At 41.7% G+C, this 18,939-nt stretch overlaps 1 protein-coding gene across 1 annotated transcript in view; it reads left to right on the top strand.

Moving 5' to 3' along the window:
* Positions 1–239: 239 nt before the first annotated feature.
* chrnb2 (cholinergic receptor, nicotinic, beta 2) overlaps positions 240–18,939 on the top strand; it is a 23,924-nt gene continuing 5,224 nt past the window's right edge. Inside the window, exons 1-4 of the mRNA XM_037676286.1 lie at positions 240–392; positions 2,122–2,166; positions 5,481–5,590; positions 15,718–16,846. Coding sequence (XP_037532214.1) covers positions 363–392; positions 2,122–2,166; positions 5,481–5,590; positions 15,718–16,846 — 1,314 coding nt within the window. The 5' untranslated portion in view covers positions 240–362. The remainder of the gene's footprint in view (positions 393–2,121; positions 2,167–5,480; positions 5,591–15,717; positions 16,847–18,939) is intronic.

The raw sequence follows: 18,939 nt of genomic DNA, 5'->3' as shown, positions 1-18,939 counted from the left end.
GACGGGTTGAGTCACTCCTGTGATGTCAGATCATGTAAGAAGTCTCAGTCAAGCTGTGGCGACATGCTCCAGCTGGCGGTGATCCGTAGCACCATGGTTAAAGCTCTGCTTCCCTCAGTTTGCCGCCCTAAAGTCCTAGCTGCGAGAGAAAAGGCCCAAACAGAGAAACTCCAACCACACATGGATGATCTACTCTGTATGTTTGCAGCATGTTTCTTTGCTGATGATAGTTCGCTCTCACTGCAGGTGGCCTCGGGGCAGACACAGAGGAGCGGCTGGTGGAGCATCTCCTAAACCCAGCGCATTACAACAAACTGATCCGCCCGGCCACTAACGGTTCTGAGCTGGTCACTGTGCAGCTGATGGTGTCGTTGGCCCAGCTCATCAGCGTGGTGAGTAACACATCTGGGCCCCAATCATCAAACATCATGCTCATCGTTTAATCTGCGTTACGCATACTCGTTTACTTCATGTTAGATTTAAGCCGAGTTAAATGCTGTATTGAATGTGTTCATGTTTGTTCAAATTAACATCACCACGTTTGTCACAGCAGATAAAAACTGCTGCTTCCGCTACTGCACCTCGAGAATTTAATCTTTGGAGAAATCTCAATTCACCTTTTTAGGATGGTTCAAATATGTTAATGTGGGGTTGTGTGAAAGGGTTATGAATAAATATTATCTTACCTGCTGAAAACAGCTCCTTGAGACCCCAAGAATGTCGTAGCAATTTCTGCAAACACTACTTTATAAATCTAAATATCATAAATGTTCTTTTATGAACATGTGGAATGACCACAAATCTGTCTGTTTGGATTCACCATCGAGTGCACCAGCAGAAACTATGAAGGCAGACATGAAATCAGTAGAGACGGCCTGCCCCAAAACAGTTGTTATTTATCTGAATCTGGCTTCCCCGTTTGACCTAGGATAGGCCAACTTGTCTCAAATTGCTCCTGGAGAATATGTAAATCATGAACACCCCCCCCCCCCCCCCCGAGAACATCTGTGGACCCTTATCAGAGCTGAGTCAACTGATAGACACTGTGCCATCATTATCAGGACTATGGAACTATGGACAATCTCACCACCTTTGTCACCCCCCCCACCTGCAAATGTCTATCCATGTTGTTGTGCTGAGGTAGTTTTTTTTTTGCTACCTTACACTGTGCCCTGTGTGTCAAGGACACAGTGTAAGAGATCTTTTTTTATACCTTCTTCTTTCCTCATGCTTTTCTTCCCTTTTCTTATCTCAGTGATAAGGGCAGCGCTTCACAGCGAAGCTGCTGCCTCCGTGCACCTCCGTCTTCCTTGTTAGACAGCTGCACTGAATTATATTTCATTGTGCTTAACTGCGAAATGACAATAAAGTTGATTCTTGATATAGTTTTCCTGGCAGAAATATCATGATTATTTGATGATATCGTGATTATCATGATATCTCTGCAGGAAGTGCCCCCCCCCCCCCACACACACACACACACACACACACTCCCAGGTTGAACTGGAAGTGCTACAGCTAGCTGCAGCTTGGACTAGCTGTTAGCGTGTCAATCTGATCAGACTTAAACTTTTTTGGTACAAACTGAGGGTCTTCAAAGAGCCATCTACTGCAGGTAAGATATTTACTGTGCATGAACTTTCCACAAAGCCCCAATCAAAAACTTCTCAAGTATCCCTTTCATATTTTTTACATCATACTTCTGGAAAAAGAATGTCTGATATTTTCAGGACTTACATTAGTTATACATAACAAGTCTTTATTGACTTTTGTCACCTGCAAATTAAAGTTATCATGTAATCTGGACTTTATAATCCATAAAAAAAACCACCAGTCTTTGAATTACTGAGCAGGAAAGTGAACGGCAGGTATAACATCAATAAAAATCCTTGTTTCTGCCACCTTTGGTCCTTCCTGCACGCCATCCTCACACAGTAAAATGACCCGCAGCTGGAAACACAAATGAGCAACTTGGCTACGGTGCGTTTATGGACAGGGAAATAATTCTGACGCTTCAATTGGTGCACGTTAAATGAGAATAATAAACAAAACAAAGTTTTCACGCACGCAGGGGTGGCCTCATCATATCATTGTTTTCATGTTTTTGTGCTTTTATTGCAGCATGAAAGAGAGCAGGTGATGACCACCAATGTCTGGCTGACCCAGGTGAGCCGCCGAACGCTTCATCTCATCCAAAAGAGAAAAAGGCAGAACTAATAAGAAAATGCTGACCACCTGAGGAGTCAAACACGCAATTTAGGCAGTTTTTATTTTAGATATCACATTGTCACGGTCAGGTCAGATCCCAAACTATGAACGGCAACCATAAAATGACTTTATCACACACACACACTGACTGAACCTGTGTGTACGACACACCAGTGTGCGTGATGATTTATATGTTGTTTAATCAGATTCTACGCTGTCATTACACCAGCAGAGCATGATGCATGAGCTGAAAGCTGCCTCTCTGTGCTGCACATGTTTCAGTAGCTTTGTGGGTCGCAGAGTGTGATCCCGCCCGCAGCTATGAGAACTGAACAAATAAAGAGAAGACCCGTGATACAAACCATAACTTTTAACTTTAGGACAGATGTGACTGAAGTAAAGTTGGTGAAAAAGAAAGAACTTTGATCAAACCTCATTTTTCTCTGCTGAGTTTGTAAAGTGTTGCATTGTTGTTAACTTGTGAACATAATCCAGCTCTGACTGAGATTTGAGCTTTAATTCATGGCTTGGTATTTCAACGCTTATATAACATGATCAAACATGTATATCTCATTTAAGTTCTTCAGTTACAACTCTTTAATGTGCAATTAAAATTCAGTTTTTATTTGAAGCTATTAGATCTAAATTAGAGGAAGTGTTGAAAATCCAAATCCAAAGTTGGCATTTGCATATGAAAAATATACTTTCGAACCAAAAACAAGAAGTCAAAAGAGCTCTTACTGCAAATAAAACATACCAACTTTTAGATGATGAGAATCAAACGTCCACCAGCGATGGGTCGGATAACAGGAGGGACGAATGGGAGTTGGACATTTTTGAATAAAAAAAAAAAAAGCTGTAATGAGGGGGAATCATTTTTTAAAAATAAATAAAAACTAAGTACTGTAAACATCTCTTAGTTGAAACAAAAAACTTTTCAAAGTGTAAAGGGATCATTCAGATATTTTAAAGTGGGGTTCTGTATGAAAGTTAAGAGCAATAGTATCTTACCTGTTGTAGATGAATGACACCCGTTTGGTGACAGAATTTAACTCTGACTGAATTGATAAGCGTACTTATATTTTAAGACTACAGTGAATTTCTGCAATCATAAGCATTTTCAGTCTCTAAAGTCAAGTCAACTTTGTTCATAAATCACATTTAAGACAGCAGCTGTTACCAAATTGCTAACAATAAAATCAATGGGAGTAATTTCATGGATAAAATAAAATAATAATAATGGTAGTACTGAAAATTAATTTAAAGCATCAAAAGAAAAACTTGAAATGCAGAGCTGGAAAATACTGTGAAAAAACAAGGGGAACAGATGTGTTTTTAGCTGAGGTTTAAAAACAGGAAGTGAAGTGGCCTGCCTGATGTTGTGGGGCAGATTGTTCTAACGTTTGGGACCCTCGACTGAAAAAGCCAGATCACCTCTGAGCTTCAATCTTGTTTTAAGAACAGCCAAAAGCAGATGATGAGCTAAAGTTTCATGGGAGTTCACCTGAACCTTATTTTATAAACCTTTACACAGTTGTGAGCTTCTTTTTACACAATTATTCATATAGAATCATCCTAAGGAAGCCAGAACAAGGCACGTGGTTGATTTTCTGAAATATTGGTGGACTCAAGAACTAAACAGGTCAACTCTCTTTTGTTTCATTAAAATAGAAATAAAGGTTTTAATGCTGCATAGCAGAGTTCAGTGTGTCTGCAGAAGCTGCGACCCAGACCAAACAAAGCATGAGATTTATCTTAGGGCTCGTGATTCGTGCAGATTCAGACCTACGGGCCAATCAGCTTCCAGGAAGCTCTTGTAAGAGCCTACCATGCACCTGACGCTGGCTCCATGAGCCTAGTTAGCCCAAATACCCAAAACAGAAGCCATAAAACAACGTCTTTTGATCCAGCAGTCAAAATGAAACAGTCTTATTTGCAAATAGTCATAAAGTGATTTAATGATCCCGATCCTCAATGACAACATAACTTTCTTACTAAAACTAATGTCAACCTTTTAAAAGAGGGCTTTAAATTCTTCATGTGCGACGTGAGTTCCTGCCGTTGTTGGTGTTTAATGAAGGCAAAACAGCAAAAGGAAGCAGCCTCATGGGTTCTACAGGATACACTACCAGCTCAGATTTAGACAAATGCAGCAAAATATGACCCAGCACTTCCTGTAATGGGTGGAGAATGACCGAAAACATACTGCAAATGCCTTTTTTTTAAAGCTTTTGTTCAGGAGAGTAAGAAAAAAAAGTGATATTCTGCATTTACTGTATCTCCTGATTGACCAACAAAACAAAAACAACTACAAACAGCTGCAGTAAGTGTCCGATAAATTATCTTCGGGGATCCAACAATTTTCAGTCAGGTCATCTGAACATTTTCTTTTTTTTTTTTTTTTTAAAACGTTTAGCAAAAAAAAAAAAAAAAAAAAAAAAAAAAAAAAAAACACTGTCCAGATGACCTGATTGAAAATTGTTGGATTGTATACCTGGATTATTGAGCATGGACTTTGTTGGTTTTGAACCAGTTTGACATGACTGTCGATGAGGGAGAGGGCCGACACCGGAGGAGGGGGTGTGCCAAAAAGACCATCTTAGCACCAACATAACTGTTCCACTTTGGAGTAAGCTGTTGGGGGAAGAATCAGTTTTGTGTTGTGTGTTTCCTTGACTGATGAAGCCTTCTGGATGGAAGGTGAAACGTTTCAGAAAAAAAAAAAAAGAAAATGTCCAGATGACCTGACTGAAAATTGTTGGATTGTATACCTGGATTATTAAGCACGGACTTTGTTGGTGTCTTCGGGGATGTTTGAAGATTAGAGAATTCAGAAGATCATCAAAGGGAAATGTTGAGCTTTTCATCTATGCTTACGTCTAGTTTATTAATCGTATCTGGGCCCACTCTAGTTGGGAATAAATTTAGATTTCTAAATGAAACACCCTTCTTGTATTCTCATCTAAGTAAATGAGGGCTTGACATGTAACAGAGCGTAGAATGTCTTCAGTGCTTGTCAACATTAGGAATCTTTAGGAAGCCCTGGGCAGCTCAACAGAGCTTAGACAACCTGTAATGATCACAATGCTTCCCAGTTACTGCAGGAAGCCATTTCAACTTCACACACGTAAACACACCCTCTCCAAAGACTCAGGAAACATCAGAGAGACAGAATCATGAAGCAGAAAGACATTTCTTATCCGTGCATGTCTTCTCGCTGCTGTGAGATCGACAGATGAGTGACAAAGCACGATGTTTCTGTTGGCCCTCAGGAGTGGCAGGACTACCGGCTGACGTGGGTCCCTGAGGAGTTCGACGGGATGCTGAAGGTCAGGCTGCCCTCCAAACATATCTGGCTGCCTGACGTGGTCCTGTACAACAAGTGAGTCACTCTCCCACGCTCATGACCTCACTTAGATCAGAACACATCCAGAAGGCACGAACAAACACTTGAGTGCACAAATGCTGATGCGTATGGACAATAAATGCGCACACAGGTCCTGCAGACAAGCAGCAGATACATGAATATACTGAAAGTGTAAATAGTTGTTTACTAAAAATGTACACAACACACCCACTTTGTTTTTATAATTTGACCTTTATGTGGGGCGCATGCTGAAATGCTAAGTAATGCTGTCACATATATTACACTGTCCTGTGATGGACTTGCGACCCGTCCAGGGTGTACCCCGCCCCTCGCACAGTGATTGCTGGACATGGGCACCAGCGACCCCCGTGACCCAAAATGGAATAAGCGGGTAAAGATAATGGATGGATGGATGGATGGATGGATGGATATATTACACTGCTATGAATATAGGCTGGATTTCTGCTTTTGGGAACATGGTGGTGGATTCAGAAGGAACAATGTGGGTCCCGTTATGGCCATGGAACACTGAACCAGCTCTTTACCCTCACTAGGGTCATCGAGAAGTCATCAAAGTTTACCCATCCAGTCTACATGTGTTTTGTGGACTTGGAGAAGGTATTCAACCGTGTTCCTCGAGGTACACTGTGCGGGGTGCTCTGTGAGTGTGCTACAAGCATTCAGTCCCTTTGCAAGTGGTGTGATTGTTTGGTTTTCTGCCAGCAGTAAGATGAACCCCTTCAAGGTGGGAGTTGGACTCTTCCAGAGTTGCCCATTTTCACAGATTTTAAAAGGGTAAACTGCCCTCTCCAGGTTGGGAATGAGGTTCTGCCTCATATGGAGGAGTTTAAGTGTCTCGGGAATTTGTTCACAAGTGAGGGAAGAATGAAGCGGAAGATTGACAGACAGATTAGTGCAGCTTCTGCAGTATTGTGGACTCTGGGCCGGTCCATTGTAGTGACAAGAGAGTTGAGCTGTAAGGTGAAGCTCTCTGTTTACATGCCGGTCTACGTTCCTACCCTCACTCATGGCCACAAACTCTGGGTAGTGAATGAAAGAATGAGATCACGCATAGAGGTGTTGAGTTTTCTCCGCAGGTTAGATAGTCTCTTCCTTATGGCCCTTATGCACTGTAAGGCCCGGCTTGACCTGGACTGGTTCTGCCCCAGGTTTTGAGTGTTGCCATTGGACAGTCTGGCTCATTTCCAGCTCGACTTTTGGAACCTAGAGACCTGGAGTTCAGATGATCCTCAGAATGTTCAGATGTGATGTACGTCACAGATGAGTCATAATTCCAGTGACTGCTCCTTACCACCATTTACTTCAGCTACTTGCTTCTGGCCAGTTGTGTGACAGAAAGAGCTCCTGTTCTTTAGAAAAAAAAAATGGAAATACAAGAGATAGTACCAGTGCCCAGGAAAAATGATGAGGTGCAGTTACTGCTGAGCGGAGATTTGCACGGTCTTGCTATGATGATCCCGCTCACATCGAAGAGGCACTCTGCTGAAAGCAAACAAAACCAGAGGAAGACCGGACTAGGCCGACTGACTGGTACAGGCTTTATAACGCTTAAGAGGTATTGAAGATAGGGTGAGAAGTTCAGTTATCTGGAAGAAACTCGGAGTAGAGCAGGTGCTCCTCCACATCGAGAGGAGCCAGTTGAGGTGGTTTGGGCATCTGGGAAGGATGCTCCCTTTGCACCTCTCTTTGTCTGACTGGAATGAGACCCTGGGGAAGATCCAGGTCATGCTAGAGAAACTGTTTCTCAGCTGGCCTGGATACACCTTGGAATCATTCCAGAAGCGCAAGAAGAGGCGGCTGTGAAAAGAAATGTCTGGACCTCCCTACTTAAACTGCTGCCCTCACGACCCAACTCCAGAACAAGAGGAAGATAATGGATGGATGGAACATTATGGCATCAAAAGTGTACAAAACCCTAAAAAATTGATGAAAATTACCCAATAACCTACCTAGAGCATCCTACCACAGTCAAAGACTGTAACTCATGTGAGCATGTTTGTTCAGGTAAAAACTTTGGACTGTTGGCTGGAGTGATGAGAGGGTCATTGACCTCGGAGCTCATGGATGGATGCAGGGCTGGTGGAATGGCTCAACAGGAGCGAGAAGCAGAGTTTGTGCCGGCAGCTTGTGGCGACAACAGTGGCATCTTTGGCATGCAGAGAGAGGCAGGAACTTTAGCAGCTTAAACAGATCACCTGTTTGGGCTCGATAGGTTGTTTTGTGGAGTGTGAGGTCACCTGTGAAGCAGCAGCGCAGCTCAAGAAGTCAGGCTGGACTGAACTCCCTCGTAGGCATCACACCATTGATTTATTTCAGGTGCTAATGGTTTTTCTCACATAAACCAATTATTTTGGATTTTTTTTTTACAGCATTTGTTGTTCAAAGTCACTTCTGACAGAAGTTTTTTTAATTTCGTCTTTAATTGATGGAAAAATGTCATAACATTTTCTTTTCTTTTAGAATTTGATTATATATTTCCAAATGTATCAATCTTTAGCAATCCATTGAGACTCAGGTGCAACATAAAAGGTCCAAAGGTATAACTTGTCTAGCTGCCACCATCACTTCTTAAAGGTGCACTGAGGTTCTTATGCTGAGATGTGCTGGTTTTCTTTTTCGTTTAAGCTTAGCTTAAACATGTTTGTTTTGGTTCTCTGTCATCCAGAACATGCCAAAAACTAGAAATAAAAAAGACAGATAACTGGGCGTCTTTTCTTGTTGGTTAATGATGTTTCATTTCTCGTCTGATGAGCTTTCGCAGATCAGTGCTGGGCTGCTTAAACATAAAGAATATTTTTTAATAGCCTTCTCATTTTAAGCTCAACCATCCAGGTAGATAACAACAAGCAAGGTTAAATTGTGTCATCTGGACCAGTTTTTTTGTGAGAAACATTTCGTCCCCTATCCAGAGGACTTCCTCAGTCTATGGCCTTCCAAACAGATCTGTCCCGTATAACCTGTCCCCTTCACTGCTATGTTTGGCTTGAACAACAACATGGTTTGTGGGATTTTTAAAAATCATACAGATCTTCAACAGTATTTGTTTAGGGGAGCATGGCTTTTGCACCTCCTTTACACCCGGGCTGGCGTTGTCGACCTATAAACGTTAAACAATGTGATCTTTTGTTGCTCCAAGAATCCCAAATTCTAATAGTACAAGTGTTTTTGTGTCCCCCCCCCCCCCCCCCCCGTTTGTGCACAGTTTGTCTAGTTGTTGATTGATGGGGTTCAAATTTAAATCAGATGATGTTGAAGTAATTTGCAGCAAGATCAACAGTGACTTATTAGACAATTCTGAGAACTTTTCTTGGCTGGTGTCATGTTACTTCTACTGTGTGTTTCAAATGATCACAACACCTTTTTCTTATACATAAATGCTCATAAATCAAGATTACTTTGTTCCAAACAGCACAACTTCCAGGCCTTCAGTGAAGGAATTGTTGAAAAGAAGGAGGAATCCAGAAGCAGGGCTAGAAGGACACTGGACCTCTGCTGAGATCTGATTGGCTCCTGGAGTCCTCCTCTTCAATCACTGGTTTCTTTACTCTGAACAGATGAGTAAAAAGTAAAAACCTTTGAAACATTTCTCACAACAATACTGATGCTGTGATGAAGATGACACAAAACAATCCAATCTGGGTCTTAATATAAAAAGGATGTTTGCAAGTGAAAAACTTTCATACGGGACTTAAATGCAGCGATTCCAAGTGAGCTGGAAGGTAACATGAGCCCCAGCAGTATTTTCCAGTTCAGTGGAGTTTCACTGAACAAACTCACCATGGATGGACATGTTCTTGAGTCTTTTTTCTTTTTTTTTACGCGGCCTTCTAAACAACCCCTGGCTTGGAAACATCTTAGATGTGTTGCTGAAAGAAAAATATAATTTTTAATCCAATATGTGATTGCATTCTCGCCTTGAATAGAAGCCAAGGTGTTTCCATGGAATTTATCACTCCCTCCAGGAAATAGACAACACCAGAATTCTTCTGTTACTGATGGATTTTGTCCTCTGAACGGCACTTAAGTCACTCTGCACGATCATCAAATCTACTGTTGAACTGTGCAAAATACATAACAATGTACAAAATATACATATTAATATATTGCACACAAATTTACTACAAATATGCACAATAAAGCACTCAAATAAACATACCTCGCTGGCTACACACAACCAAAGAGGGAATGAATCTGCTGGAATAAAAATAAATCATCAAAATAATTCAATTCAAGTCAATTAAATTAAAAAAATATTTTATTAATCCCAAAGGGAAATTAACTGTTGTTGTAGCTCATCTTCCTGGTTTCATTCAAGAGTTGTTATACGCTGATAGCTGTGGGCAGGAAGGATCTCCTGCAGTAAAGTCGAAGAATCTGGCCACAGATACCGATCCATCCACCTGGATCCAGCTTGCTGTCAGATCTGGCGGGCCTCTCGGTTCTCCTGGGCAGCAGGACTGCCCAAATGCCAGGCAGAATTCCTCTCTGAGCGATGGTCACTCCTCCCAGCAGTCTGCAGAGCTCCTCATCACCACAGACAGACGGCTGAAGGTGTCAGGGGATGATCTCGGTCCTCACGTTGTCACAAGCCGAGTGTCTCACCAGCTTCAGGATCTTGGCGGTCAGATACTCGAGCACCGGCGCCAGGTTGACGGGAATTCGTCCATGGCAACTCCTTTTCAACTCATTTGGGATTTGGGGCTGTAGTTGAGGTATTTGAGCTTTTGAGATGTTAATCAGCTGCTCCTGGTTGTTAAAAAACACCTTGTTGGTTACGCATAATAGCAAATTCCCAAAAGTAAAAAGGTTTCAGTAAAAATCCTTTTAGCTGCACAGCATCCGACACCAGAGGAAAGAATCATCCTTAAAAAGCAATTTACAACCAGAAAAAAAGAGGAATTAAACTGTTCAAAAGCAATAAATCAGAATGAATGTAACAGAGCTACTCTAACATGCAGCCACCCTGAGCGGCGCAATTTTAGAACGTTGTACGTATGTACGTCTTCTAGAAAATGGGTAATGTAACCTTTTAAACCTTTAGGCAGATCATAAAACTTTTCCTGCTGGAGGATTGCAACAACTTAAAATGTCTCCAGTGCAACATAGCACTGAACAATGGTTCCTACACGGTGCAACTTACAGAACAAATCAATATTCATAAAAATAAATACTGTAAACCCTATATGTAAATAAAACATATCGATAGTGACATAAATAGTATTCATAGCAGTTAAGCAATTGGTTTTAATTTGTGAACTCTATGGGCCATGAGTGGAAAAAATACAAGAAAACAGCAACTGAAAGGAAAAATCCTGAAGTAATCAACTTTTTGGTCAAAACTCGAACAGAAATCCTTTTAATTTAAATTTCTCAAAATGTCTTCGGACTGCAGGAGCTCTTTGACTCTGTGAACTCTGAGAGCGTTGATTCAGACGGTGTGGTGAGGAAAGAGTTCACTGGTCTGTCTACGTACCAACATGATCCTGAGGTTTGGATCGTGAGGAAAAGACTGAGATCCTGGATACAAGCGGCCAAAATGAGCTTCTTTCGTATGGTGGCCGGGCTCGGGCTTAGAGATGAGGTGAGGAGCTCCAGCATCTGGTTCTTAGAGTAGAGCTGCTGCTCTTCTGCATCAGAAGAATCCAGTTGAGATGGTTTGGCCATCTGATTATGATGCCATCCAAGCACCTACCCTGGGAAGAGACCTCAAATCAGACCCAAAACTTGCTGGAGGGATGGTGTGTCTTCTATGGCTTGGGAACACCTTTGTTCCCCAAGAGGAGCTGAGGGGTTGAATGGGTTTCTCTCATGGACCTGTTGCCTGCACGACCCAACCACAGATAAGCTGTAGAAGATGGAGATGTGGCTGCATTTTGTAGATTTGTCTATAAATCTGCATTTTCTGCCATGTAAATCAAAAGATGTTATTCAAGTTTCCCATTTCAATGTAAATCTATTTATCACCATGTTGCTACATTTGTCACAGAATATTTGTCAGCTATGTCAATATGGCTGTGTGATGGTGTTGTGTTTTTATGGCAGGTGTCAGTAAAAATCCTGACACTAAACCAGGCTGCCCTGCAACACAAAATGTGCCCAGGTTTTGTTAAAAGAGTTATAATCAAGTATGCTCACATGTCTGTAGTAAATGATAAACTGTAGATCGTTAATGTGTTAACGATCGTAGATCGTGTTAGTGAAATGGAAACTTGGTGTGAGCCTGCCGTGTGCAAATCAGCTCATCAGAGGACGGGGATCTGTGTGACCTTCTCTTCTTTCACGGCTTCTGTCCACACTTCGGTGACGATTAAAAGATCGCTGACTGCCGTGACTCTGGATACGATGATCTTGGTAATCCTGCGTGCCTCAGGTCAGCATGATAATCTTCCAGTCTCAGATGCTCCTTTTGAGCCAAAAAAATTGGCTCATGTAAGTGTTTCAATTTTTTCATTTTTTTTGTGTGACATGTCATTGATCAAGTTTACTTGGAAATAAACTAGAATCATCCTCGTGTGTACTTTTTAAATTTAGCATGGACTTAAATTTAGTTCCATTTTCTATTTTATTGTTTAAATCAATTTAAATTGTGTCCACAGTCTAAGTCTGAGCTTGTCAACTGGTGGCCGGTTGGCAATGTTGGGCCATGATGATCATTTATTTTGACCAGTGAAGAATTATTTATTTAATAAAAGAAACCTATCTAACGCAAAAATTACACTGAACAAAACTATAAACGCAGCACTTTTGTTTTTGCTTCCATGTTTGATGAGCAGAACTTAAAGAGATAATACTTTTTCCATGTACACAAAAGGCCTTTATCTCTCAAATATGGTTCACAAATTTGTGTAAATCTGTTAGTGAACACTTCTTTGTCAAGATAATCCATCTACCTCGCAGGTGTTGCACATCAAGACCCTGGTGTCGTAGGCTGACCACAATAAAAGGCTACTCTAAAATGTGTAATTTTACTCTATTGGGTGTACTGGGGAAATCATAAAACCACAGTATTTGATGTGACACCATTTGCCTCACACAGCACAGCACATCTCCTTCAAATAGAGTAGATCAGGCAATTGATTGTGGCCTGTGGAATGTTGGTCCACTCCTCTTCAGTGACTGTGTGAAGTTGCTGGATATTGTCAGGAACTGGAACACTGTCGTATATGCTGAGCATCCCAAACATGCTCAGTGGATGTCGTGTCCAGTGAGTTTGTTGGCCATGCAAGAACTGGGATGTTTTCAGCTTCCAGAAATTGTGTACAGATCCTTGCAACATGGGGCCGTGCATTATCATGAGTCGTGCATGAATGGCGCAACATTGGGCTTCAGGATCTCATTACAAGATAAGATAAAACTTTATTATGGTATCTCTGCATTCAAAATGCCTTCAGTAACATGCACCTGTGTTTGTTGTCCACAACATACCATAACCTCACCGCCACCTTGGCTCACTCGATTCACAACGCTAACGTCAGCAAACCGCTCACTCACACAACGCTATACTGCCATCTACCCTGTGCAGTGAAAACCAGGATTCATCCGTGAAGGGAACGCCTCCTCAATGTGCCAAACGCCATTGAATGTGAACATTTGTCCACTCAGATCAGTTAAGATGACAATCAATAAAGTTCTATTTTATCTTATCTTATCTTAAACTGCAGTCAGGTGGAGACTCCGATGAGGAGGACGACGATGCAGATGAGCTTCTCGGAGATGATTTCTGAAAGTTTTAACAGAAATTCTTTAGTTATGCAAACTGATCGTTGCAGCAGCTGTCCAGGTCGCTGGTCTCAGATGATGATGGAGGTGAAGATGCTGGATGTGGAAGTCCTGGGCTGCTGTGGTTACACGTGGTATGCGGCTGTGAGACCAGTTGGATGTACTGCTAAATTTTCTGAAACACCTTTGGAGGCACCTTTGGTAGATAAATGAACATTCAATTTAGCTCTGGTTGATATTCCTGCAGTCAGCCTGCCAATTGCTGTGATAAAACTGCTTATTTTAGAGTGGCCTTTTATTGTGGTCAGCCTAATGCACACCTGTGCAATAATCATGCTGTCTAATCAGCATCTTGATGTGTCACACCTGTGATGCAAACTGATAATCTCAGCAAAGGAGAAATGCTCATTAACACATATTTACACAAATCTGTGCGCAATAATTGAGAGGTAAAGTTTTGTTGTGTACATAGAAAAAGTCTTAGACCTTTGAGTTCAGCTCATGAAAAATGGGAGCAAAAACAAAAGTGTTACATTTATATTTTTGTTCAGTATATTTTGACAGTGTGTAGTCAGGCTCTACTCAAAAATAAGCCTACAGTAGCAAGAAAACCTGCTCAGGAGCACATCAGGGACCTTTGCTTGTTTATCTTATCTGGATGGGAGAAATGCTGAATACCACTGAAGACCCTTGTTCAAGTGCAGCATCTGACATACTATTTTTTCTTAAAAGTCTTGACTTGCTGCAATTGTTCAGTTTTCTGTCATGTTGTGCAGTCGGTACAGCTTTTATCTGCTGAAATAATCACTCCATGTTTGTGCCTGATGTAGAAAAAGTCAAACAAACATGATGCTTTCGAGTGCTTCTCCCTCAGGCATGAATATTATTCCAGCTAAAACTCATGTTGCCCATTGGGTGAATGTGACGTTATTTTCCTTTAGCTCTTTCAATTTTCTTTATTTTAGCATTGGTTTTGCTAATTATAATGTTAACAATTTGTCTTTGCTCATACTTTTAATTTTTGGTAATTTCACCTTTAGCATCGGTTTGCTAATTTTAACTTGACCAGTTTGCTGCTTTTAACTAATTTTTTGCTAGTTTTGGCTACTATTGTTTTGCTAATTTCAACACTTGTTTTACCAATTTATTCCGTAGCAGATTATTTGCTCATTTTAGTTTGGCTGAGTGGTTAGAGCAGTCATCTTCCAATGCAAGAGTTGGGGGTTTGAATCCACCAGCAGTCGCATGTTGAAGTGTCCCTGGGAAAGACATTGAACCCCTCATTGCTTCTGATGCATAGGCGTCGCAACCATTATATGTGAAGGGGACAAGTCCCCCCACATTCCAAAAACGTTCATTTGGAAAAAAAAAAACCCACACACACACACACACACACACACGTTTACTATGAAACATTAGTTCTGGTGGCACAGTTTCTCTTTCTTCATGAACAAATCCATTCCACTTGATTAATAGGAGAATACTCAAACCACTAAAACTCCACTCCAGGTTTTCCTGGTTACCTCCAACTCTAAACACAGCAGCCTGTTGCCACCGTCACAATATACAGTGGTCACAGAATATGGTGTAACACCTGAAGTGCTTCTGTGTGTCTCCTCCTGCCTCGGCAGAAAACGTGCACAGGTGGAGGAGATGGAGACACCTCTGTGTTACTCGCTCGCCAGTTTAGCAACTTAGTGCGGGCAGTTGTTGACCAAGGGGGGTGGTTGATCATAAACATATATTCATGTTAGGACGATGCTTGAGAGGAGCTACGTTTGTAGCATCTTATCTTAGCAGTAACTGTGACGCTGTAAGACGCTGCAGTTGTAAGAGACTCTGTGTTCAGGTGCATTAAAGTTGAAATGTCTTTAAAACCCCACACCTTACTGTCCTCAAGCTTGGTGAGAAACATCATTTAGATAAGCAGTGTTGAACACAAGTAAAAAAAAGTCTAGTGGTGACGTTTTTAATTTCTCTATAAACACAAATAGTGCTGATCTGACGCTCTGTATTAAAGTGTATTAAAGTTAAAATGTCTTTAAAACCCACAGCTGAATTTACGCAAACTTGGTGAGAAACATGATTTAAATGTGTGGAATTAAAGAAAATTTATGTGAAATGTTGCTTTTTTGTTCACTAGTGAACACTTTTTTTACGCACGCATACACACTTGCACTGATTAGTCTCTTTAGAATGATTAGTTCAGTTAGTATTGTATAGATTTAGTGGAGTGCTGCATGAATGGGTAAATAAAGGCATAGATTGTGTAAAGTGCTTTGAGTATCTTGATAAGATAGAAAGGCGCTATATAAAGTCCATTTACCATTTAAACAAGATAGAATACTTTACAACAGGATGTCTTAATTTGCACCTTTTTGTGTTCATGTCTTTTTTCTTAGTGCCGATGGGGTGTACGAGGTGTCCTTCTACTCCAACGCTGTGGTGTCCTACGATGGCAGCATTTTCTGGTTGCCACCTGCCATCTATAAATCCGCCTGTAAGATTGAGGTGAAACACTTCCCGTTCGACCAACAGAACTGCACACTGCGCTTCCGCTCATGGACCTACGACCGCACGGAAATTGACCTGGTGCTCCGCGCTGACGTGGCCAGCATGGACGACTTCACACCCAGCGGGGAGTGGGATATCATCGCCCTGCCAGGCAGACGAAATGAGAACCCTGCCGATCCCACCTATGTGGACATCACATATGACTTCATCATCCGCAGGAAGCCTCTGTTCTACACCATTAACCTCATCATTCCCTGTGTGCTCATCACTTCGTTGGCCATCCTGGTCTTCTACCTACCGTCCGACTGCGGGGAAAAGATGACGCTCTGCATCTCGGTCCTGCTCGCTCTCACTGTGTTCCTGCTGCTGATCTCCAAAATCGTCCCGCCGACTTCTCTGGATGTCCCCCTGGTGGGGAAGTACCTTATGTTCACCATGGTCCTGGTCACTTTCTCCATTGTCACCAGCGTGTGTGTGCTCAATGTGCACCACCGCTCACCCACCACACACACCATGCCCCCCTGGGTGAAACTGGTGTTCCTCAACAAGTTACCTGCCCTGCTCTTCATGCGCCAGCCGAGGAACAGCAGCGAGCGCCAGAGGTTGCGCCAAAGGAGGAGGGCACAGGAGCAGAAGGAGGGCGGGCGCAGTGGGGAGCCGGGGGGCCTGATGGTGGGTCTGGGGCTTGGTAGCACTGGTGGGAATGGTGGGGGAACCTCCACAGCGGTGTTTGGAAAAGACGACAGTGAGCCGTGTACGTGCTACGTGAACCGGGCCTCTGTTAAACAGTTTGGAGGTGATCTGGCAGGTACCGGAGGGGGATCGATGGACGGTCTGAACAGGGTGAGGGAGGGCCGGGAAGGCGGCTCTGGGAACCTGCAGAGAGGGAAGCAGGCAGCCGGAGGTCCTGCCCTGACTCAGGCCCTGCTGGCTCAGGCCTGTCCAGGCTTTGATGAGGCTGTTGAAGGAGTGCGCTTCATCGCCAACCACATGAAGGGTGAAGATGACGATCAGAGCGTAAGTTATCCATCAGCCTTGGACATACCTACTAATTCCACTGTTTTTAGCTTCATCAGTGGTAATGATAAAAAAAGTTTAGATATTATCTTAAAGAACTACTTGCACATATTGGCCTTAAAATGTTCTTATTTCACTATTCTGTATTCATTTTTATCATTATTTCACTATTCACTATAAAAGTTGTTGTTTGTGACACATGACAACTCCTAATGACTTAAACAATTATACATGTTTATTAAAGTTTTCACTTAACGACGTCACCATTATTTTACTGGCGCAGTGCATTCTGGGGCAGTGACGTACATCTGTTTCAGTGGAGACCAAAACACAAGGAGTCAATGCTGAAAAGTTATAACATGTGACAATAAAGTTACATTTTGTATTAGTCCTTATGCACAATATATGTGTGGAAAAAAAATCAAATGTAATCAATTTGGGATGTTTGATATATTGTTTAATAGAACTTTATTTCCTGCATGATCAGTAAAGTTTTATTTTATCTAATCTTGTCTAATCTTAATTTATTTTTTAATCTATTAGCTCCAGAGCTGATATCGTATTAGCTCTGGAGCTAATGTACAAAGTATAAGCTCTGGAACAACTTCATAAATATTTAGCTTGGGAGCTAGCTTCACATCTATTAGCTCTAGAGCTAACGTCACATTAGCTTCAGAGGTAATGCCATATATTAACTCTGAAGCTAATGTTATTAGCTAAGTGGTTAAGGCCACATATATTAGCTCTGGAGCTAACATCATATATTAGCTCTGGAGCTAACATCATAAAGTAAAGTAAAGTGCTATGTGTTGTGATCATTGTATGTTGTATGTTCTATACAATGGCAAATTAGTTTAACCCATCACACCTGAGATACACCCAGGTGGAGCAGTGGGCAGCTATGTAAGCATCTGGGGAGCAATTGGGGATTGGGTGTCTTGCTCAGAGACACGACAACATGTGGGATTGGCTGGGGATCGAATCTGGGACTTTCAGGTCCTGAGTCTGCTGCCCTACCTCTACCCCATCTCGGCCTCTACCCCATTAGCCCCATATATAATAGCTCTGGAGCTAATGCAAAGCTGTATCATTTCTGCATTTTCCTCTCTCTCAACGTGCTTTGGTTCAAATTAAAGGGCTGAACATCAGATAATGTCTAAAATTAACATTCAATCTGAAGCACTCTCCACTGATGCTATTTTTAAAACACTTGTCATGTGACTACAGTTGCTCAATACCCATACTGTACAAACACACCCTTATACTTTAGAATGGAGCACACTATTTAGCCTAGTTTAAGCTAGAAGACATTTGATAAAATGACATTGAATTACACAACGAGGACCACAAAACATGGTACATACAGTAGCTACCTGTAGCTACAGTGACTCAAGGTACAGCCATCTTCCTCACATGAAAGAAGTATCTTTCGTCACTTTTCCCAAGCCGAAGATGCAGCCAGAGAAGTCTGATAGCTGGATTAGAGCAATGGGAGCCTCTGCATTTGGCCGAGAAAGCGTCAAGCATACACACATTTTAGATAGCTTATCTATAGTACCATCTAATGTTCCTGAAATGATGCAAAAACAGTTGCTTGAGAGATAAAAGCACAAAAAACTAGATGAGCATACACACAAACACACACTACAAGCAAGAAGACAAAGTCCCCAACTTATTCCACCCACTTTCCAGTCTGTTGAAGACCTCGGCACTCCAGCCAACATTTTAACTGAGTGTACTGCAGTCAGACGTGTCCAACCTCCATTGAACTTGAGGGACAGTGGATTATCTATGCAAATAAGTGTGATGTCATGAGTGGAGATCCCCATAGAGCTTGCACCAGAGAAACCTCATTTACCCAGAATGCATTGCAATGTGAATAAAATTGTGACGTCTGCGTTATTCATTTTTACAAAATATAAAAACTAAACAGCTTACAGTATTTTTACAATATTGTTTTTATAGTTGAAATAACTGTTTATCAAATAAGGTTTATTGTTCCGAGTCGGAGATCCTTAAAAATAAAAAAAAAGCAAGTCTTACAGAAATGATTGCAAAAGTGCTACTTTGTATGTTAACTTACTTTATATATA

This window comes from Nematolebias whitei, chromosome 5 (genome assembly GCF_014905685.2).
Source record: "Nematolebias whitei isolate Nwh7 chromosome 5, NemWhi1, whole genome shotgun sequence".
NCBI classification, from domain to species: domain Eukaryota; kingdom Metazoa; phylum Chordata; class Actinopteri; order Cyprinodontiformes; family Rivulidae; genus Nematolebias; species Nematolebias whitei.
The sequence above is the reverse complement of the archived record's forward strand: the minus strand, read 5'-3'. Positions and strand labels throughout refer to the sequence as shown.